At 32.2% G+C, this 15,160-nt stretch overlaps 1 protein-coding gene across 9 annotated transcripts in view; it reads right to left on the bottom strand.

Annotated features, from left to right (window-relative positions):
* Positions 1 to 15,160, bottom strand: part of MYO16 (myosin XVI) — an 899,069-nt gene that overhangs the window by 436,253 nt on the left and 447,656 nt on the right. For 8 of the 9 annotated variants that reach the window (XM_074299517.1, XM_074299521.1, XM_074299515.1 and 5 more), the window contains one exon: positions 12,683 to 12,833. In XM_074299517.1, coding sequence (XP_074155618.1) covers positions 12,683 to 12,833 — 151 coding nt within the window. The remainder of the gene's footprint in view (positions 1 to 12,682; positions 12,834 to 15,160) is intronic. The other variant, XM_074299522.1, reaches the window with a different exon arrangement.

The following is a 15,160-nucleotide window of genomic DNA, read 5'->3' as shown; positions in this document are numbered from 1 at the left end:
CATAATAACTTTTCAGGTATATGTTCAAATTAATGAAATCCTGTGACATTAATAAATCATATCAATATAGCAATATATAGTTTACAATACTTCCTACTAAAACTTTAGATGAGCAGTTAAATAGTAATTTTATCATATTTTTTGGCTCATGGAATATTTAAGTAAAAGAAGCCTTTGAGATTGTAACCCTAAGACAGGCAGAAAAAGACACAGAGACAGAGAGAGAGAGAGAGACAGAGACAGAGAGAATGAATAGACAATTTACAATTTTTCTAATTAGGTACTTTCCATTTCTAACTTTCCATAATTTATTGCTCATCTATGATCATCTTGTTCGGACTTCTTGTTTACCTAGAGATTTTTGGAGGTAAAGTGATTGAGATAAGGTTTTTACTAATTGCAGTGTTAATTAGAGACAAGGTCAGAGAAATAACTACAGAAGAGGGTTGAATAATTAAGCAAATAGTTGCTTGTATTCAATCTGGCCACCATAGTCATTGACTAGAGAAGTAATTTCTATGGATAATTGAACTGGCAATGGTCACTTCATGTATTGTAGACCCCAATTCTTCAGCACCACCATTTCTTATCACAAAAGTCCCTGTCATTGTGAAATCGTATCAACATCATAAATTAACATGCTTTTATTAATAGAAATAAAATTAACAAAGAATTATAATTAATTGTCTTGCTATAATACTATAAGGTTTGGTGGACTTTTCAATCTTCCCTATAGTTGAATATTACTGTATGTCATATTGCCTTCTTTTACAATGCATGCTTCTGAGAAGAGTCACATTTTTATCTATATTTCTTCAATGTACAATCTTAGCATTTACTAAGCACTTAATAAATTCCTATCCCTTCTCTCATTCATATAAAATTCCCTTCCCTCATAGCTGGGATTCTAATTTCCACTCAGTATCTCAGCTGTAGTTCATCTTGGAACTTCAGCACCATGGAACATTTACTGGCCATTTTGGCCTCCTTTTCTTATTGAGTTCCTTCTGGGTCTCCATTTTTCAAAGGGAATTAGGAAAACCAAAATTGATTTCTGTCCTGCAATTTCTATATCCAACAACATACCTCAAAATGGATATGTTGATCTTTTCCTTCCTCTCACTACTCCTACTTACGCTTTTCAGCTATCTTTGATGTGATGCCTTCCCTTATTCCAGTGTAAGTTCCTTTAGATCAAAGATTGCCTTTCTTTTTAACTGTATTAGTATCCTTATTGCATAGTAAAGTGTTAGGTTCTTACTAAATGCTAAATCGGTGGTACTTAACAATTCTCTAGTTCACACCTTTGGTTCTGGCCTTTAAGGGGAGTTTACCCCTTTGAACTTCTGAGGAGAAGTTTACATATGAAAAGGAGTTTACACAACCTTTAAAAGGAGCAAGTTCTTTGATTGAAGTATTTTTCCCACAAGCTCTTGAGTTCTCACACCCCCATTCTCTGGGAGAATAAAAGAAGACAACATTGAGCAAGGAGTGAGTCTACTCTGGGATGGAGTTGGGACGGCTCTCTGGAGGAAGAAGGGTCAAGTCTGGGATAGATTTGAGACAGCAGATATCCTCCCAGAGAGTGATTGGCAGTTTCTGGAGACAACAGAACATTACAGTAAAGTATCTAGCACATGGTAAATACTGCTGTGTGTCCTTTGCTTCAGAAGATGACTGACTATGACATCAAGGACATCATGGTATACAAGTAAATTAGATTTGAGTGAGGGAATGCTGTTCAAAGTCATCTACCTCACTATTCCTTCAGAGCTTCAGAGCCAATGGTTAGATAGTGATCAGGACAAATGAACATGCCTATATGTATGTGTGTGTGTGTATATATATATATATATATACACACACACACATACATATATTATATATATATATATATATATATATATATATATATATATGCATACATACCCACACCTACACCCACATATATAAAATCAACTTGGGAGGGGAAGGTGGTCAGGATTTCTGGCCAAAAGAGCAACAATTACTTTCACTGCCAGTCAATTAGGGCCAAAAACAAAACAAAACAAAACAAATGGGCTTGGCCTGGGACCTTTTGTTGATCAATCAATGAGAGCTAGAGTGATCTAGTTTTAAGACATGGTAGTTAAGAAACAAATCTAGCCTGTGAATCTTAAGATATCAAAAAGTGAGAGAGGGAAGAGGGAATGAATGAATGACTAAATGAACCTCTGTCAAATGGCCTAAGTGAGGCCTCAGTGCCTTGCTTAAAATCATATGAGTTTTTTAAATAAGTTTTTTCTTAATGTTAACGCTCAAGAAAATTCCATTATATTTGTGGGATGTTTCTTTGTTAGGATTACAAGGTGAGGGGCAGCTAGGTGGCGCAGTGGATAGAGCATCAGACTTGAATTCAGGAAGAAACGAGTTCAAATCTGGTCTCAGACACTTAACACTTCCTAGCTGTGTGACCCTGGGCAAGTAACTTAACCCCAGCCTCAGGAGAAAAAAAAAAAAAAAAAAAGGATTACAAGGTGATAACAATTCTCTAGCTCAGAATTCACATCTTTGTTTTCAGGCCTTTGAAAGGAGTTTGCACCTTTGGACTTCTGGGGGGGAGTTTACATGTTTATAGGAGTTTGCACCTTTAAAAGGAGCAAGTTCATTGGTTGAAATATTTCTCACAAGACCCGTTGAGTTCTCACTAGCCCAATCTCTGCTAGGATAAAAGAGGAGGGCTGTCGGTCAAGGAGCAGTCTGACTGGGAAATTGAGTTTAGACGGTGGTCTGGAAGGAGAGTCTAGGCTGGGAGAAGAACAAGACTTCCCGGGAGAACTTCAGGGAAGCTTGAAGAGATTCAGAGCCAGGATTCAGGAAGAAGAGGCTGGCTGGAGGCTCCAGAAGCCTCCCAAGAAACCTGCTCACCGAGGAAAAGATTTTACAGAAAAGAGATCTCCTACAAGAGAAGGATTATAACTTAGAGATGACAGGACCTTTACATTTCTTAATGCAGATAAAAATAATATTGATTTGACCAATATCCTGTTTGTTTCCTTTGTGGAGGAAGGAGTATTATTATTCTTTTCTAAGATCACAAAGACTTGCCCTCTAAATCTCAGAGGCTATTTTTCAAATGTGTGCCATGAACCCAAGGAAATGGCTTAAATACTACAAATTAATAAAAAAGAGGGGAAAAAAGTAAAACTACATTCTCCATTGAGAGTGGGTCATTGGTTTCCTCTTCACTGATAAAAGACACAAACATAAAACATGTTGTTGGATGTATGTACACAGTCTATTTAGTGATGATTTTATATATATATATATATATGTATATATATAATTTATTTTCTATTAAACATTTGCAGGTCCTTGGTGACATTTGAAATAAATAGTATGGCACTTAAAGAATAATGTAGGAGAAATCCAAAATGCATATTCAATTTTCAAAGGAGTCCTTTAAGGGGAAAATTAAAATGCAGTTCTAATTTCTAAGGAATTCTGAGCTATTTTTCTTTACCTTCAAAGGAACTATTTATACAGAAGATAATAAAAAACAAAATCCTTCCAGAAAGCACTACTCCAACTATCCCCATGAAAATTTTATATATGAATACCCCTAAAAACCAGTTCAACATTTGTTCTGCCAAGTCTGAAAAAATTATCATAAACATCTCATTGGTATTCTTAGAAATTCTGATCAGTGGTATAGCTGTTACATTAGAGAAAGTATTTGGATGACATTTTTAAAAAGTCAAGACATACTACCCTTATCATATTGAGTGCTTAAAAACATTGTATGAATAGATGAAGTAATAGGCCCTTTGGCCTTATGCATAGCAAAATTTCACAGTGATTAGGATGAAAACTATCACATCATTTATATTAAAACAGATTTTCAGAAGTTCACCTTCCTTTTTCTGATCTTTAAATATACATGCTTATGAGAGAATACAATTAATGAAAATATGTGTTCATGAAAATATCTTTAGGTGGATAATGACATTTAGCAGAAATTTAAAAACAAACAAACAAAGAACATAGGCTTGATTTCCATTACATCAGTAATTTTCTAATGCTTAATCTATGGTAATGAGGGACAAAGGACATTAGAAAATAGAGAGAGATGAAAAGATGGGACTGCATACATATGGCAGATGAGACATAAGAAAAGTGACGAAATGATAATCAAAAAAAAAAAAAAAGAATGAATAAGGAAGAATCAGTAGATTCATCAGTCGAGATGAACATAGAATAACTAGGATGGAGAGAAGTAGAAATAAAAAGTAGAAGAGGTGATAATGACATTGAATAAGTGTTTTGCACTTATTTTAGATGTTAGTAATACTCAATACTCTTAGCAGGCTTTCTTTGATATTCATCATTTAGTATTTAGTCTGAAGCACTGTATATGTATTTATAGAATATTAGAATTCTTACAAAATGCTAAGTCACTGGAATTGAAAGAGATAATAATTATCTAATTTAGCATGGTACTTAACAGAACTCTAGTTCAGTAATGTACTTACTAGAATTCCACAAGATTCACATCTTTAAGAGAGCATGTATAAGGAGGCGCTCCCACAAGCCCACTCTTGGAGGTGGAGTTAGATTCGTTCCATTTTCTACTTTTGTGCTGGCTAGAGGCTTTGGATTCAGAGAGAGCTAGAGGCAGAAGCTGGCAGAGGCAAAGGACTAGTGGCAAGAGCTCTAGGGAACCAAGGGGAGATATAGGCTTCTAAGAAAGCTAACTGAGCCCCAGGAAGGAGACAAGACTTAAAAGGAAAAAATAAAGGATTTGGACTTTAACTCGTGGCTGAATTTGAAAAGACTATTGAACTGAACTGAAACTAAGGCTGCCTCCAGGAGCTCCCTAAGAAATCTGCTGTCAGATAAAATTATAATTTAGAGAAGAACATTACACTAATATAACTAACTTAACATTACTAAATATGCATCACTAAATAATAATAATTTGCCTCAAATCAACTGACATTAATTAATATATCATCTATCTATTTATATAGATATATATGTAGATGATAGAGATATTCATGCACAAATATTTGAGTGGTTAAATATTACTAAATACTTATTATTTAATGATAATATTTCCCTTCATACTAGAGAAGAACTCTGGATTATTATGGTATTAAAAATAAAATACATTATAAAAATACTATACATACATATTATGCTTTTATGAGTTCCTAAACTTTTACAGTGTCATCTGCTAGCTTTCATGTCTCATCTGCAGCTGCCTCAAAACTCCTTAAAATTTTTTATTTAATTTCTTATGCTGATCCCCCCAACAATATGTTGAAGTCACAATGGAGAAAGTTATTGAAGAGATAACTGTATATACATTTATAACAGACTTGAAGAATTATAGTTTTTTAAAACCTATAATTTTTAGAAGTATGCTTAATAACTTTCTTATTAAAATGCATGCATTCAATTAAGTTACTGGAGAGTCCTGTACTCTCTCTGAGAAAGCCTCATTTACATAGTACATGGAGTATGAATGCATGATCTATTTGAAAAACACCATGTGAAGCACTCTGCTGATCTCTGTTAATAATATATGAACATAAATCTGAATAATGGCTTTTCATACCTTAATGGAAAATTAAATAGTCCATGATTACTTCTAATATACCTGGATGGAATACTACTAAAGGTAGTTCAACACAGGATAGAGAATCTACTTATGTTCCAAATGTTTTGCTTTTTTAGTGTGAAATGTCTATTTTGAAAACAATCAACTAAATAATTACTAAAAAGCTAATCAATTTGTGTAAAAATTCCCAGTTTCTCTTTCCTTTTTTCTTGAAATAGAATATAAAAAATAGCACTTGATTTGAAAGGATTAAACTTTGAGTCAACAGATCATAATTTAAATTATCCTATCAAAAATAAGAAATTAACCTGATAATCTCAACCAAGGAAATATTATTTGAAGTAAACTACCAAAATACATAATGAATTAGTATCTATAGTAAAAAATCCTACTAGGAAAATGTAACTAAATACACAGTCACATTAGGAGAAAGGTAAAAATAGTAATAACCACAAAAAATGTCCTTCAAAACTCACTGTATTTTATAAACTCACATAATACCAGTCCCCATGCTAAAAATATAACCTCCCAAATATTTCTGCATATTTTATACATAAACTTTCTTGGAAAATAGGGTATCATCACAGACACGATTGTTGCTGAAAATTATTGACCTATAAAAGAGATGTTACTATACCAAATATATATAAAACTTTCAAACGAAGTGTAATGAAGTGTCCTAAATTTGAAATGTGGAAACAGGATGAAGTACACGCTATTTATATTGTCTTGAAATTCTTTTAGTGAAGTTTCAAAAAGTAGTTATTTTATAACCTATGAAATGGTCTATATCAGAGTTGTCAAACTCATAGTTTTTTCTGCCTGTAAAACTCCCAAGCTGAGCAAGATTAAAATTGAGAAATGTTTAACAAAATAAATAACAATATACTATATACCAAATTATGTTAATTTATAATTTCTAAGTCAATATGCTTGCAATATCTATTTCAATTTTACTTTGTTATCTAGTTATCTATCAATAGTCATCTATCAATCATCAGAGAAGCCATTTGTATTAAAACCATTTTTATGTTAAGTCCATCAAAAATATAATTAAGGAAATGTGAATGATGGTGGGGATGATGACAATAACCATAAAAATAATAATAAACATAATTAATAATAATAATATACTAAGGAAGAATAGGGAATTAATTCTTTGAGCTTGAGTCAGTAGGGAAATTTAACCTGCAAGCACCCTGGTTTTCGGTAAGAAAGACACATTAAGCATAAAGCTATTCAGGAAAAAAATTTTCAGGTCTACCTGAAAAGAATTATTGAAAGAAATTGAAAGAGATTTTTCTTTGAAAAGAACTCTTAAGTGGATGATGCCAAAAAGAAAAATCAAAAGGTCCCTTACATGGAGAGATCCCTATGAACTTTTATGTTGCAAAGATATGCTGCAGAAGTGATTTACTCATATGGAATTGTTTTATAGAAATGGAAGGATTTATGTTAGCAATTAAAGACCAGCTCATAACCATCAGAAGTTGTAAGTTTACATTTAAGAATTCTGAACGAATTGATTATTGCTGACTGTGGAATTAAATGGTGGAAATTTTCAACATACATTGTAAGTTGCAATATTTATCATCTGTAGGATCCTTCAGAAAAACACAATCAGGTAGTTCACTAATATTTCTTAAATAAAACATTTTAAAGTTCCACATGACAAATACAAACCTGAAAATATCCCTGAGAAACAACAAAAAGCCTCATCTGTAACAAGAAAATCATTATACATAAAATTTTTGCCTATTACTTCCTAGACCTAACATCAATCTTTAAAATTTTAAGGGTAATTAGAGAGGTCTGGCACAATTGGGATGTAAGTAGGCTAATGATCTCGAGGTCCCCAGATATGATTGGGTATGAGTACATAGGGACTTCCTTCATGGGTGGAACTCCAGCCACCATGTGAATCGTAATTACTTTGATCTTGCCTCAAGTTCGGGATGTAATTTCCATCATCGAGATTGCCTTGTGCATGTGACCTCATAGACCCTATATAATCTCAGAGGAAGGAGGGCTTGACCCTTTTTCCATCTCTTTTTCACCTTTTCCACCTGGAGCTCGACCCTGGGGAGTGATACCAAGATAGTGCAGAAAGTCATAGAGTGAGGTGTAAACCACGTGAATAAAGTCTAAGCTTGTCTGCCAAAACTCTCTGGTGCTCTGTTGTGCTCAAACTGCATCCATGTGAGATGATAGCCAGAAGACTTCTGAGGACCTCAAAACAGTTTCACTGATTAGGCCTAGGAACCAAAATAGATTAGTAGTAGTGCTAGAGTGGCACTTAACAGGTAATATTTTAATAGATACCATTATAATGAATATTCATTATAAATGTTATTTGACTGACTGATAATTGACTGACAATAAGCCTAAAAAGGATTAGTTTACATTTCAGGGTTCTTAATTACATTTATTAATTATCAATATTTTGATTAATTGATAATTGATTAATTAATTTTAGTCACATCAGAGGAAGAGAAGGGAATAAGCATTATTATAGTGCTTACCATATGCTAGGCAATGTCCTAAACAATTTAAAAATAGTATCTCATTTGATCCTCACAACAACCCTCTAAGATGCTGTTATTCCTGTTTTAAAATTGAGGAAACTAAGATAAATGAAGATAAAAGTTGCCCGAGGTCACCCAGCTGGTAATTAAAACAGTCAGGGAGGTTAGTCCTTCAAGGATGTCCTCTTTCAGTCAAGGAAAATTTGTAGGGGAAATTTTTTTTTTATTATCTTTGACTTCTTTTCCTTTCATTCTTTCATTAATAGAGTTCTGGACTTAGAATGAGGAATACCTGAGTTCAAAACTGGTCTCAGTTAATAGCTGAAAGATTTTGGGCAAGTTAATGAAGCTTGGTCTGCCCCAGTTTCCTCACCAGTAAATATCTCAGATTTATTGTGAAATAAAAATGAGACAACATTTATAAAGCACTTTATAATCCTCAAAGCCCTAGATAAGATGATAATGTACTGTGTGTATGTGTGTGTGCACATGTGTACATGTGTGTGACTGTTGTCTTTTGTTCTTGAAGAGGACCAAAATGAATCACCAAAAAGACTAAGTTATAATGTGTCCAACTGTGGCCAATGAGAACTCAGAATGTTCTGTCACAGATCAGACAAAAACAGTTCACATGAACATTTGGAGTGGCTTCTGTAACTGCACAGTTCATGGTTCTATTGGGCTAATTCAATTCTGTTTTGCTCATTGAGCACAGCATCTTCTCTGATGAAGGCATGTTATGCTGGGTAGTCCTGTGCCAGTGTCTCCTATGTCATACAAAATAGTTCCAATATTGCAATGGACTTTTTAAAAAAGCAATTATGGGAAAATTGTTATGGAGATGGAGGTTTTTGGAAGGGAAAAGGTTGCCACTTCCATAAAAAAGTTAGGGGATTGTGACTGGAAAGTTGAAATTGGGTCAATGATTTCCAAGAACTTCCAGGCATGATACTCTAGCCCTCCCTGGGATGGCTAAGAGGGAAAGTAAGAAATTATTTGTACTAAATTACATGAAATTATATGACTATCTTAGGATCAAATAATTTTACTTTTAGATTGATTGATAGATTGTCTCTCCCAGCATATTCATATCATAAGTGAAAGAAAATGCAGCTCATAAATGTTAACTAATTTATATTGCTTGGTAGGGACAGAAGCAAACTTCTAGAATTGCTATAGTGATAGGTTTATTATCTACTGCATATATAGCTTCAGGAAAGCTAGAAATAGAGGAAGGAAGAGAGAAAAAAGGTAAGACAAATCAATTAGATTTGTTGAATAACTACTAGTAATTGTTGAAGTGAAAAATGGCAAGGTAACTCTTAAATAATAATGGACAAATTCTTCCCCCCACCATCAGCTTTCCTTAGTCTTGAGTTATCTGCTAGAATGAGCACTATTGGCTTCCTCTTCCTCGTTGATTCTTCCCCCTCTCCCTTCCCGTATGATTGTTCTTCTCTTTTTCTATTACTGGCTCATTATCTGTATCATATTTTTTAACAATATCATGTGTTATGTAGATGTACCAATACAAATAAGAGAATATATATGTGTTTGTATATATGTTTTTACTTTTAAATATATTTGTTTCTATATGTATAGTCTCATATAAATACATTTGCATAAAATGTATCTATTCATCTATCCATCCATCTATCTATCTTACCTGCCCTATCACTCTGTAACTAACTTGGTGATAATCTTCCTCAATCCTAGTAGATTTGTTGATATTAAACAACAGATAAAACTGAGTTTCTATAATTGTTGGTCAGAAAGAAAAAATCTTAAAACACAGATGAATTTTTGGTAGACAGATCTAAGTATTTACTGTCAAATAGTGTAGTAGTGTACCTCTTTTTTCTACTTTTCTATTAAACTGCTTTTAAAAATGTATTAGTGTGATATTGTATAAATAAGACTAGATTAAGAGCTAGAAGTCCAACTTTCAATCCTAGTTTGTTCATTTACTAGCTATTGAACCACAAATAATTCAATAAGCAAAAAATTTTCATCACATGATATCTGAAAAGAATTAAGACTCTGGTTTAAGTAAGTTATATTTTATTTGGGAGGAAATGAATAAGAGAACACAATATCTACACAGTTAATTGCTATATAATATTAAATAAAAAGACATTAGAGTAAATGAGAGAATCGGCATAAATTTTCTAGGAAAAATAAAGGAGGCACAGAACAATTAAGTTGGAGCAAGAAAGAATTGGTAGGAAAAGGGATGAGGTTATAGAATGGTATACAAAAGAGGAGTCAAACATTAAAAGACTATGAAAGTTCTAAAAAGCTTGAAAAAGGATATGTTATATTTTAGGAAGAGGGAATCGTCTAGGCAATTGCCTTGAAACAGGAAATGACATGTTAAGTCCTAGGAATAGTCCAGAAAGCTAAAGGTTAGAAGTGGATTTGTAAGGAGAGCTTTGTGAAGTATGATTGATCTAGTGAAATAGTGGTGATTCAGTCATTTCAATCATGTCCAGCTTTTCATGACCCTGTTTGTATTTTCTAGACAACCATACTTGAGTGTTTTGCCATTTTCTTCTTCAGTTCATTTTACAGATGAAGTAACTTGATTTTAACAGATTAAGCAACTTGCCCAGGTTCACATAGCTAGTGTCTGAGATCAAATTTGAACTCGACTTACTTATTGCAAAGCCAGCAATCAATCCACTATACTACTTAATTGTCCTAGACAGGGTATATAGATGCTGGAATCATCTGGGAAGAGGTGATAATTGCACACATGGGAGCAGATGGGATTGTGAAAGTAGAAAATGTGGAAAGAAGAGAAGGATTGACAAACTCATTTGGTAAATTGTAACCAGAAATTGCTCAAATTAATTGTTCAATTTTCGGCATGAGCATTTATCTCTCAAAAATTGTCTGACATTGTAAATCAGGCCTCAATTTATTATTTTGGTGATTTCTAAACTGAAGAACATAATGGAAAACTACTTAAAATGGAAATTACACTTAAAAGTATGCCTTAAGTTTTCAGAACTGTTTGTTAATAATTTAACAGGACATCTCTGTAACAAATTATGTTTTCTTATTATTCATATGCATATATATTTTTGTTAATATCACATATTTCTTACAAATTGCTTTTGAAAATTTACATATGGCATTTTTATGATAAATCCATAAGGGACATTTATTTATGTAGATTAAATATGCATAGATTTCAAAAGATCTTTACATATTGATAACAAAAACATTTTGTCCCTTTTAAGAAAATTTTATAAAAGTTAAACCTTAGTATATTGTGAAAATAATATGCATTAAATCTGTGTGTATGTCAAAAATGTTTAGGAAGGTTAAATTTTGATATGGAGAAGGAATATCCAAGCTGTTAAAATTAGTTAATCTAAAATTAATTAAGCAATAGTACTAAAATAATTAGAAAACAGCACTGTCACTTTATGTTTGTAGATACCATTTATGCTTTTGATATCACTTTCACATATTGCATCACATTAAATTCTACATAATTGAAGTTCATATTGATGGATTAGTCTTTCCTGTCTTGGGAACATTTCAGAGATAATTAGCCCCAATATCCTATATCAGTTCTCTGAAAATGGGCCTTCTCTTTCACTGAAGATAGAAAATTATCACTGTGATACATGCTAGGAAAAAGGGGATCTTTACACTATCCCATACTGCTTTTCCTTTATTAAATGAAACATCTTTGTTAAATACTGAATTATGTTTGATATATAATAAATATATTTTTAAATCATGTGTAGGCCTGCACACAATCAAAATAAACTAAGAGCAGATAGAAAGGAGAATGTATTTGTTTTGAGGAAGAATGAAATAAGTCCTTTAGTGCTAAAGAACTAGCCCATTGAGGTATCAAGGTGAATATGCTTCCACCTGAAAATTCACAGCTTGACTCTGAGACTTCTGAGACTTAGGGCATTATTGATTCATATGTCCATACTTCAGTTCCCCATGTGGATAAACATAATCTATAATTAAATGTAGCAATAATACAGTGTGGGCCCTCCCAATAAATTTTTCCTCTGCCTTTTCAAATTTGGGAGAAACACCAAGGTTGTTGATCCAGAGTCTAAACTAAGTCTTAGATTTTTCTTTTTCTTTCTTTCTTTCTTTCTTTCTTTCTTTCTTTCTTTCTTTCTTTCTTTCTTTCTTTCTTTCTTTCTTTCTTTCTTTCTTTCTTTCTTTCTTTCTTTCTTTCTTTCTTTCTTTCTTCCTTCCTTCCTTCCTTCCTTCCTTCCTTCCTTCCTTCCTTCCTTCCTTCCTTCCTTCCTTCCTTCCTTCCTTCCTTCCTTCCTTTCTTTCTTTCTTTCTTTCTTTCTTTCTTTCTTTCTTTCTTTCTTTCTTTCTTTCTTTCTTTCTTTCTTTCTTTCTTTCTTTCTTTCTTTCTCCATCTCTTTCTCTCTGCCTCTCTGTCTCTGTCTGATGTGTGTGTGTGTGTATGTTTCCCTATTTGTCCCATCTCTACGGAGCTCCCTCTACAGAGTTAAAAATCTTTGACAAGACATCATTCCTGGTATTAGAAAAACAAACACAATACCTGTTCAAGCTTGGCTGGTACATTTGCTGTAATGCTTTCAGGGGTGTTGTCTTGAGACGGCTGCTTACTTATGCCTTTTGTGGCATCTTTGAACATGGTGTCTTTTTCTAATAAACTGTCTTGTTTAGCAATTGGTAACACCAGTGGACTGCTAAAAGAAAGAATTGAGAAGACAATTAGTCATCCTTTATTTTCTCCAACAAGTCCAAACCATTATAAGTAATAACAAGTCTAAATAGCGATAATTCTATGCAGAGAAAAAAGTGCCTCTTCATATTCTAAAATGAGATATCAGCAGGAGAATTAAATGCTATTCCATTAAATTGGCTGTCACAGAATTGGGTTGCTGTTGAAATCAACAAAATATTAACTGGAAATTCACATTTTTATTTTAAATTAAATTTAAACATCCCAAAAAATTAAACAGCCCAAAGATAATATTCATTAATTTATATTTGGATATGATAGGCCCATAAATCAATAAACAATTTAAAAGTTTAATGAACAACCTGAGCTAGATATTAAAAAAGGCAATATATTACAAACACTTCAATAAAGGCAAAATCATAAAATCCAGTAAAAATAAAATGTAACATTTATTTATATTACTAAGTAAATTTTATATTTTAAAAAATATACTACTATCATAAATGTTAGTTGAAATGAAGTTCTCCAATGGAAGTAAATGAAAAAAATGTTATGACTTTGGTTTGATAACATTATAAACTGGATAGATTTCATTATTTGGAACTAGTTTGAATACATATAAGAAACCTTTTCATATTTCTTGGTGGTTCTAACAGGCTTTATTTTCAGATTGCATCACTTTTCCATGTGTACTGTCCAAGAAGAAATAAATAGAACATTTTATTAATAAAATATTAGGAATATATTTTGCTAAATTTTGCCATACAAATGAGCCGATGGTAATGTATACATATTTAATTAACTAATAAATACACATATTTATTTTGCCTAGACCACTACTTTTGTACTCTACTTCTGATTAAAATTCAAAGGTCCAAAGACCTGAGATAAAATGTAGCCTCAGACACTTAGTAGCTGTGTGACCTTAGACAAATCCCTTAACTTTGTCTGCCTCACTTTATTCATATTTTATTTTTGATATTGAAAAATGTAGTAAATTAAGGAAAGGTCATTTTTGGAGTGAAAAAAACATTGGTAGTAGAGACTTTAAATTCTACATCTAGATTTCCCATTTTGCTGTATGTTTGGGCAAATAATCTAAATTTCCTGGGCTTTTATATGGCATGCTGAGTAAATGTATCTGTAGCTAGTATTTTACTTCTGAAAAGGAAAGCAGAAATATAAAATATTGCCAACAAAAGCAGCAATTATAACTCATCATGTCTAAGATAATAGTACAGAAATGAAATGTGAAAAAATAAAAAGGGTAAAACAAGAGGTCTTGAAAATAAAATTAAAAGAACATATGATTACATGTTGTAGGATTAGTGGGGTGAGGAAGGAATTAAATCAATGGCATATCAGAATAGTTCTGAATTCTAATCCTCAAGAGAATACTTTTGTCACTTAATTACTGAAAGGAATTTAATTAGCCTTTTTTTACTTTCTCCAGTTAAAAAACTAGGATCAAAATAGCTGGCAAAGTGAGATTCCAAAATTAATGAAAAACTGTGTGTTAGAGAACTTTGAATTGAAATTTAATTGAAAAGAGTAAAAAGGAGGGGAAAATACATCATGCTTTAAAAAATGTATAAACTAGAACCAAATAGGAAATCTGGACAATTTTTTTCATTATTAAGCAAACAAACAAACAAACAAAAAGATTTTAAGCATCTCTATAATTACCACCAGATCGTGGCAAATAACTTTTAAACATAAATTATACACAAATCATAAGCATTTCTATATATTACTAACAAAGCCCATCAGCAAGGGATAGAAAGAGGAATTCTATTTTAAAATACTGTGGACAAAATAAAATACTTGGGGGGTTCTATGAATACAATTAAAAACACTTCGCACACAAATAAATTCAAATCTAAACAATTTGAAATACATTAGTTGTTCATGGGTAGGCTGAGCTAATATAAAAAAAAATGACAATTTTGCACAAATTGGTCTACTTGTTCAGTGCCATATCAATCAAACTGTCAAAACTATTTCATAGAACCAGAAAAATAATAACATAATTCATCTAGAAGAAGAAAATGTTAAGAATATCAAGGAAATTAATGAAAAAATACAAAGGATGTCTAAAATTATATTATAAAGCAGCAGTAATCAAAACCATTTGGTACTGGTTAAGAAATAGAGTGGTAGATCAGTGGAATAAATTAGATACATATGACATAATCTACATATAGCAAACTAGTATTTGATAAATCCCCAAAATTCTATTTCTGGAATAAGAACTCCCTATTTGACAAAAATATATGTCAATAATATATGAAAACAATATGTCAAAAATAAGGCTACAAAGCTGTGCATCCC

Source organism: Sminthopsis crassicaudata, chromosome 3 (assembly GCF_048593235.1).
Source record: "Sminthopsis crassicaudata isolate SCR6 chromosome 3, ASM4859323v1, whole genome shotgun sequence".
NCBI classification, from domain to species: domain Eukaryota; kingdom Metazoa; phylum Chordata; class Mammalia; order Dasyuromorphia; family Dasyuridae; genus Sminthopsis; species Sminthopsis crassicaudata.
Note: the sequence above shows the minus strand (reverse complement) of the source record. Positions and strands in the feature narration are given on the sequence as shown.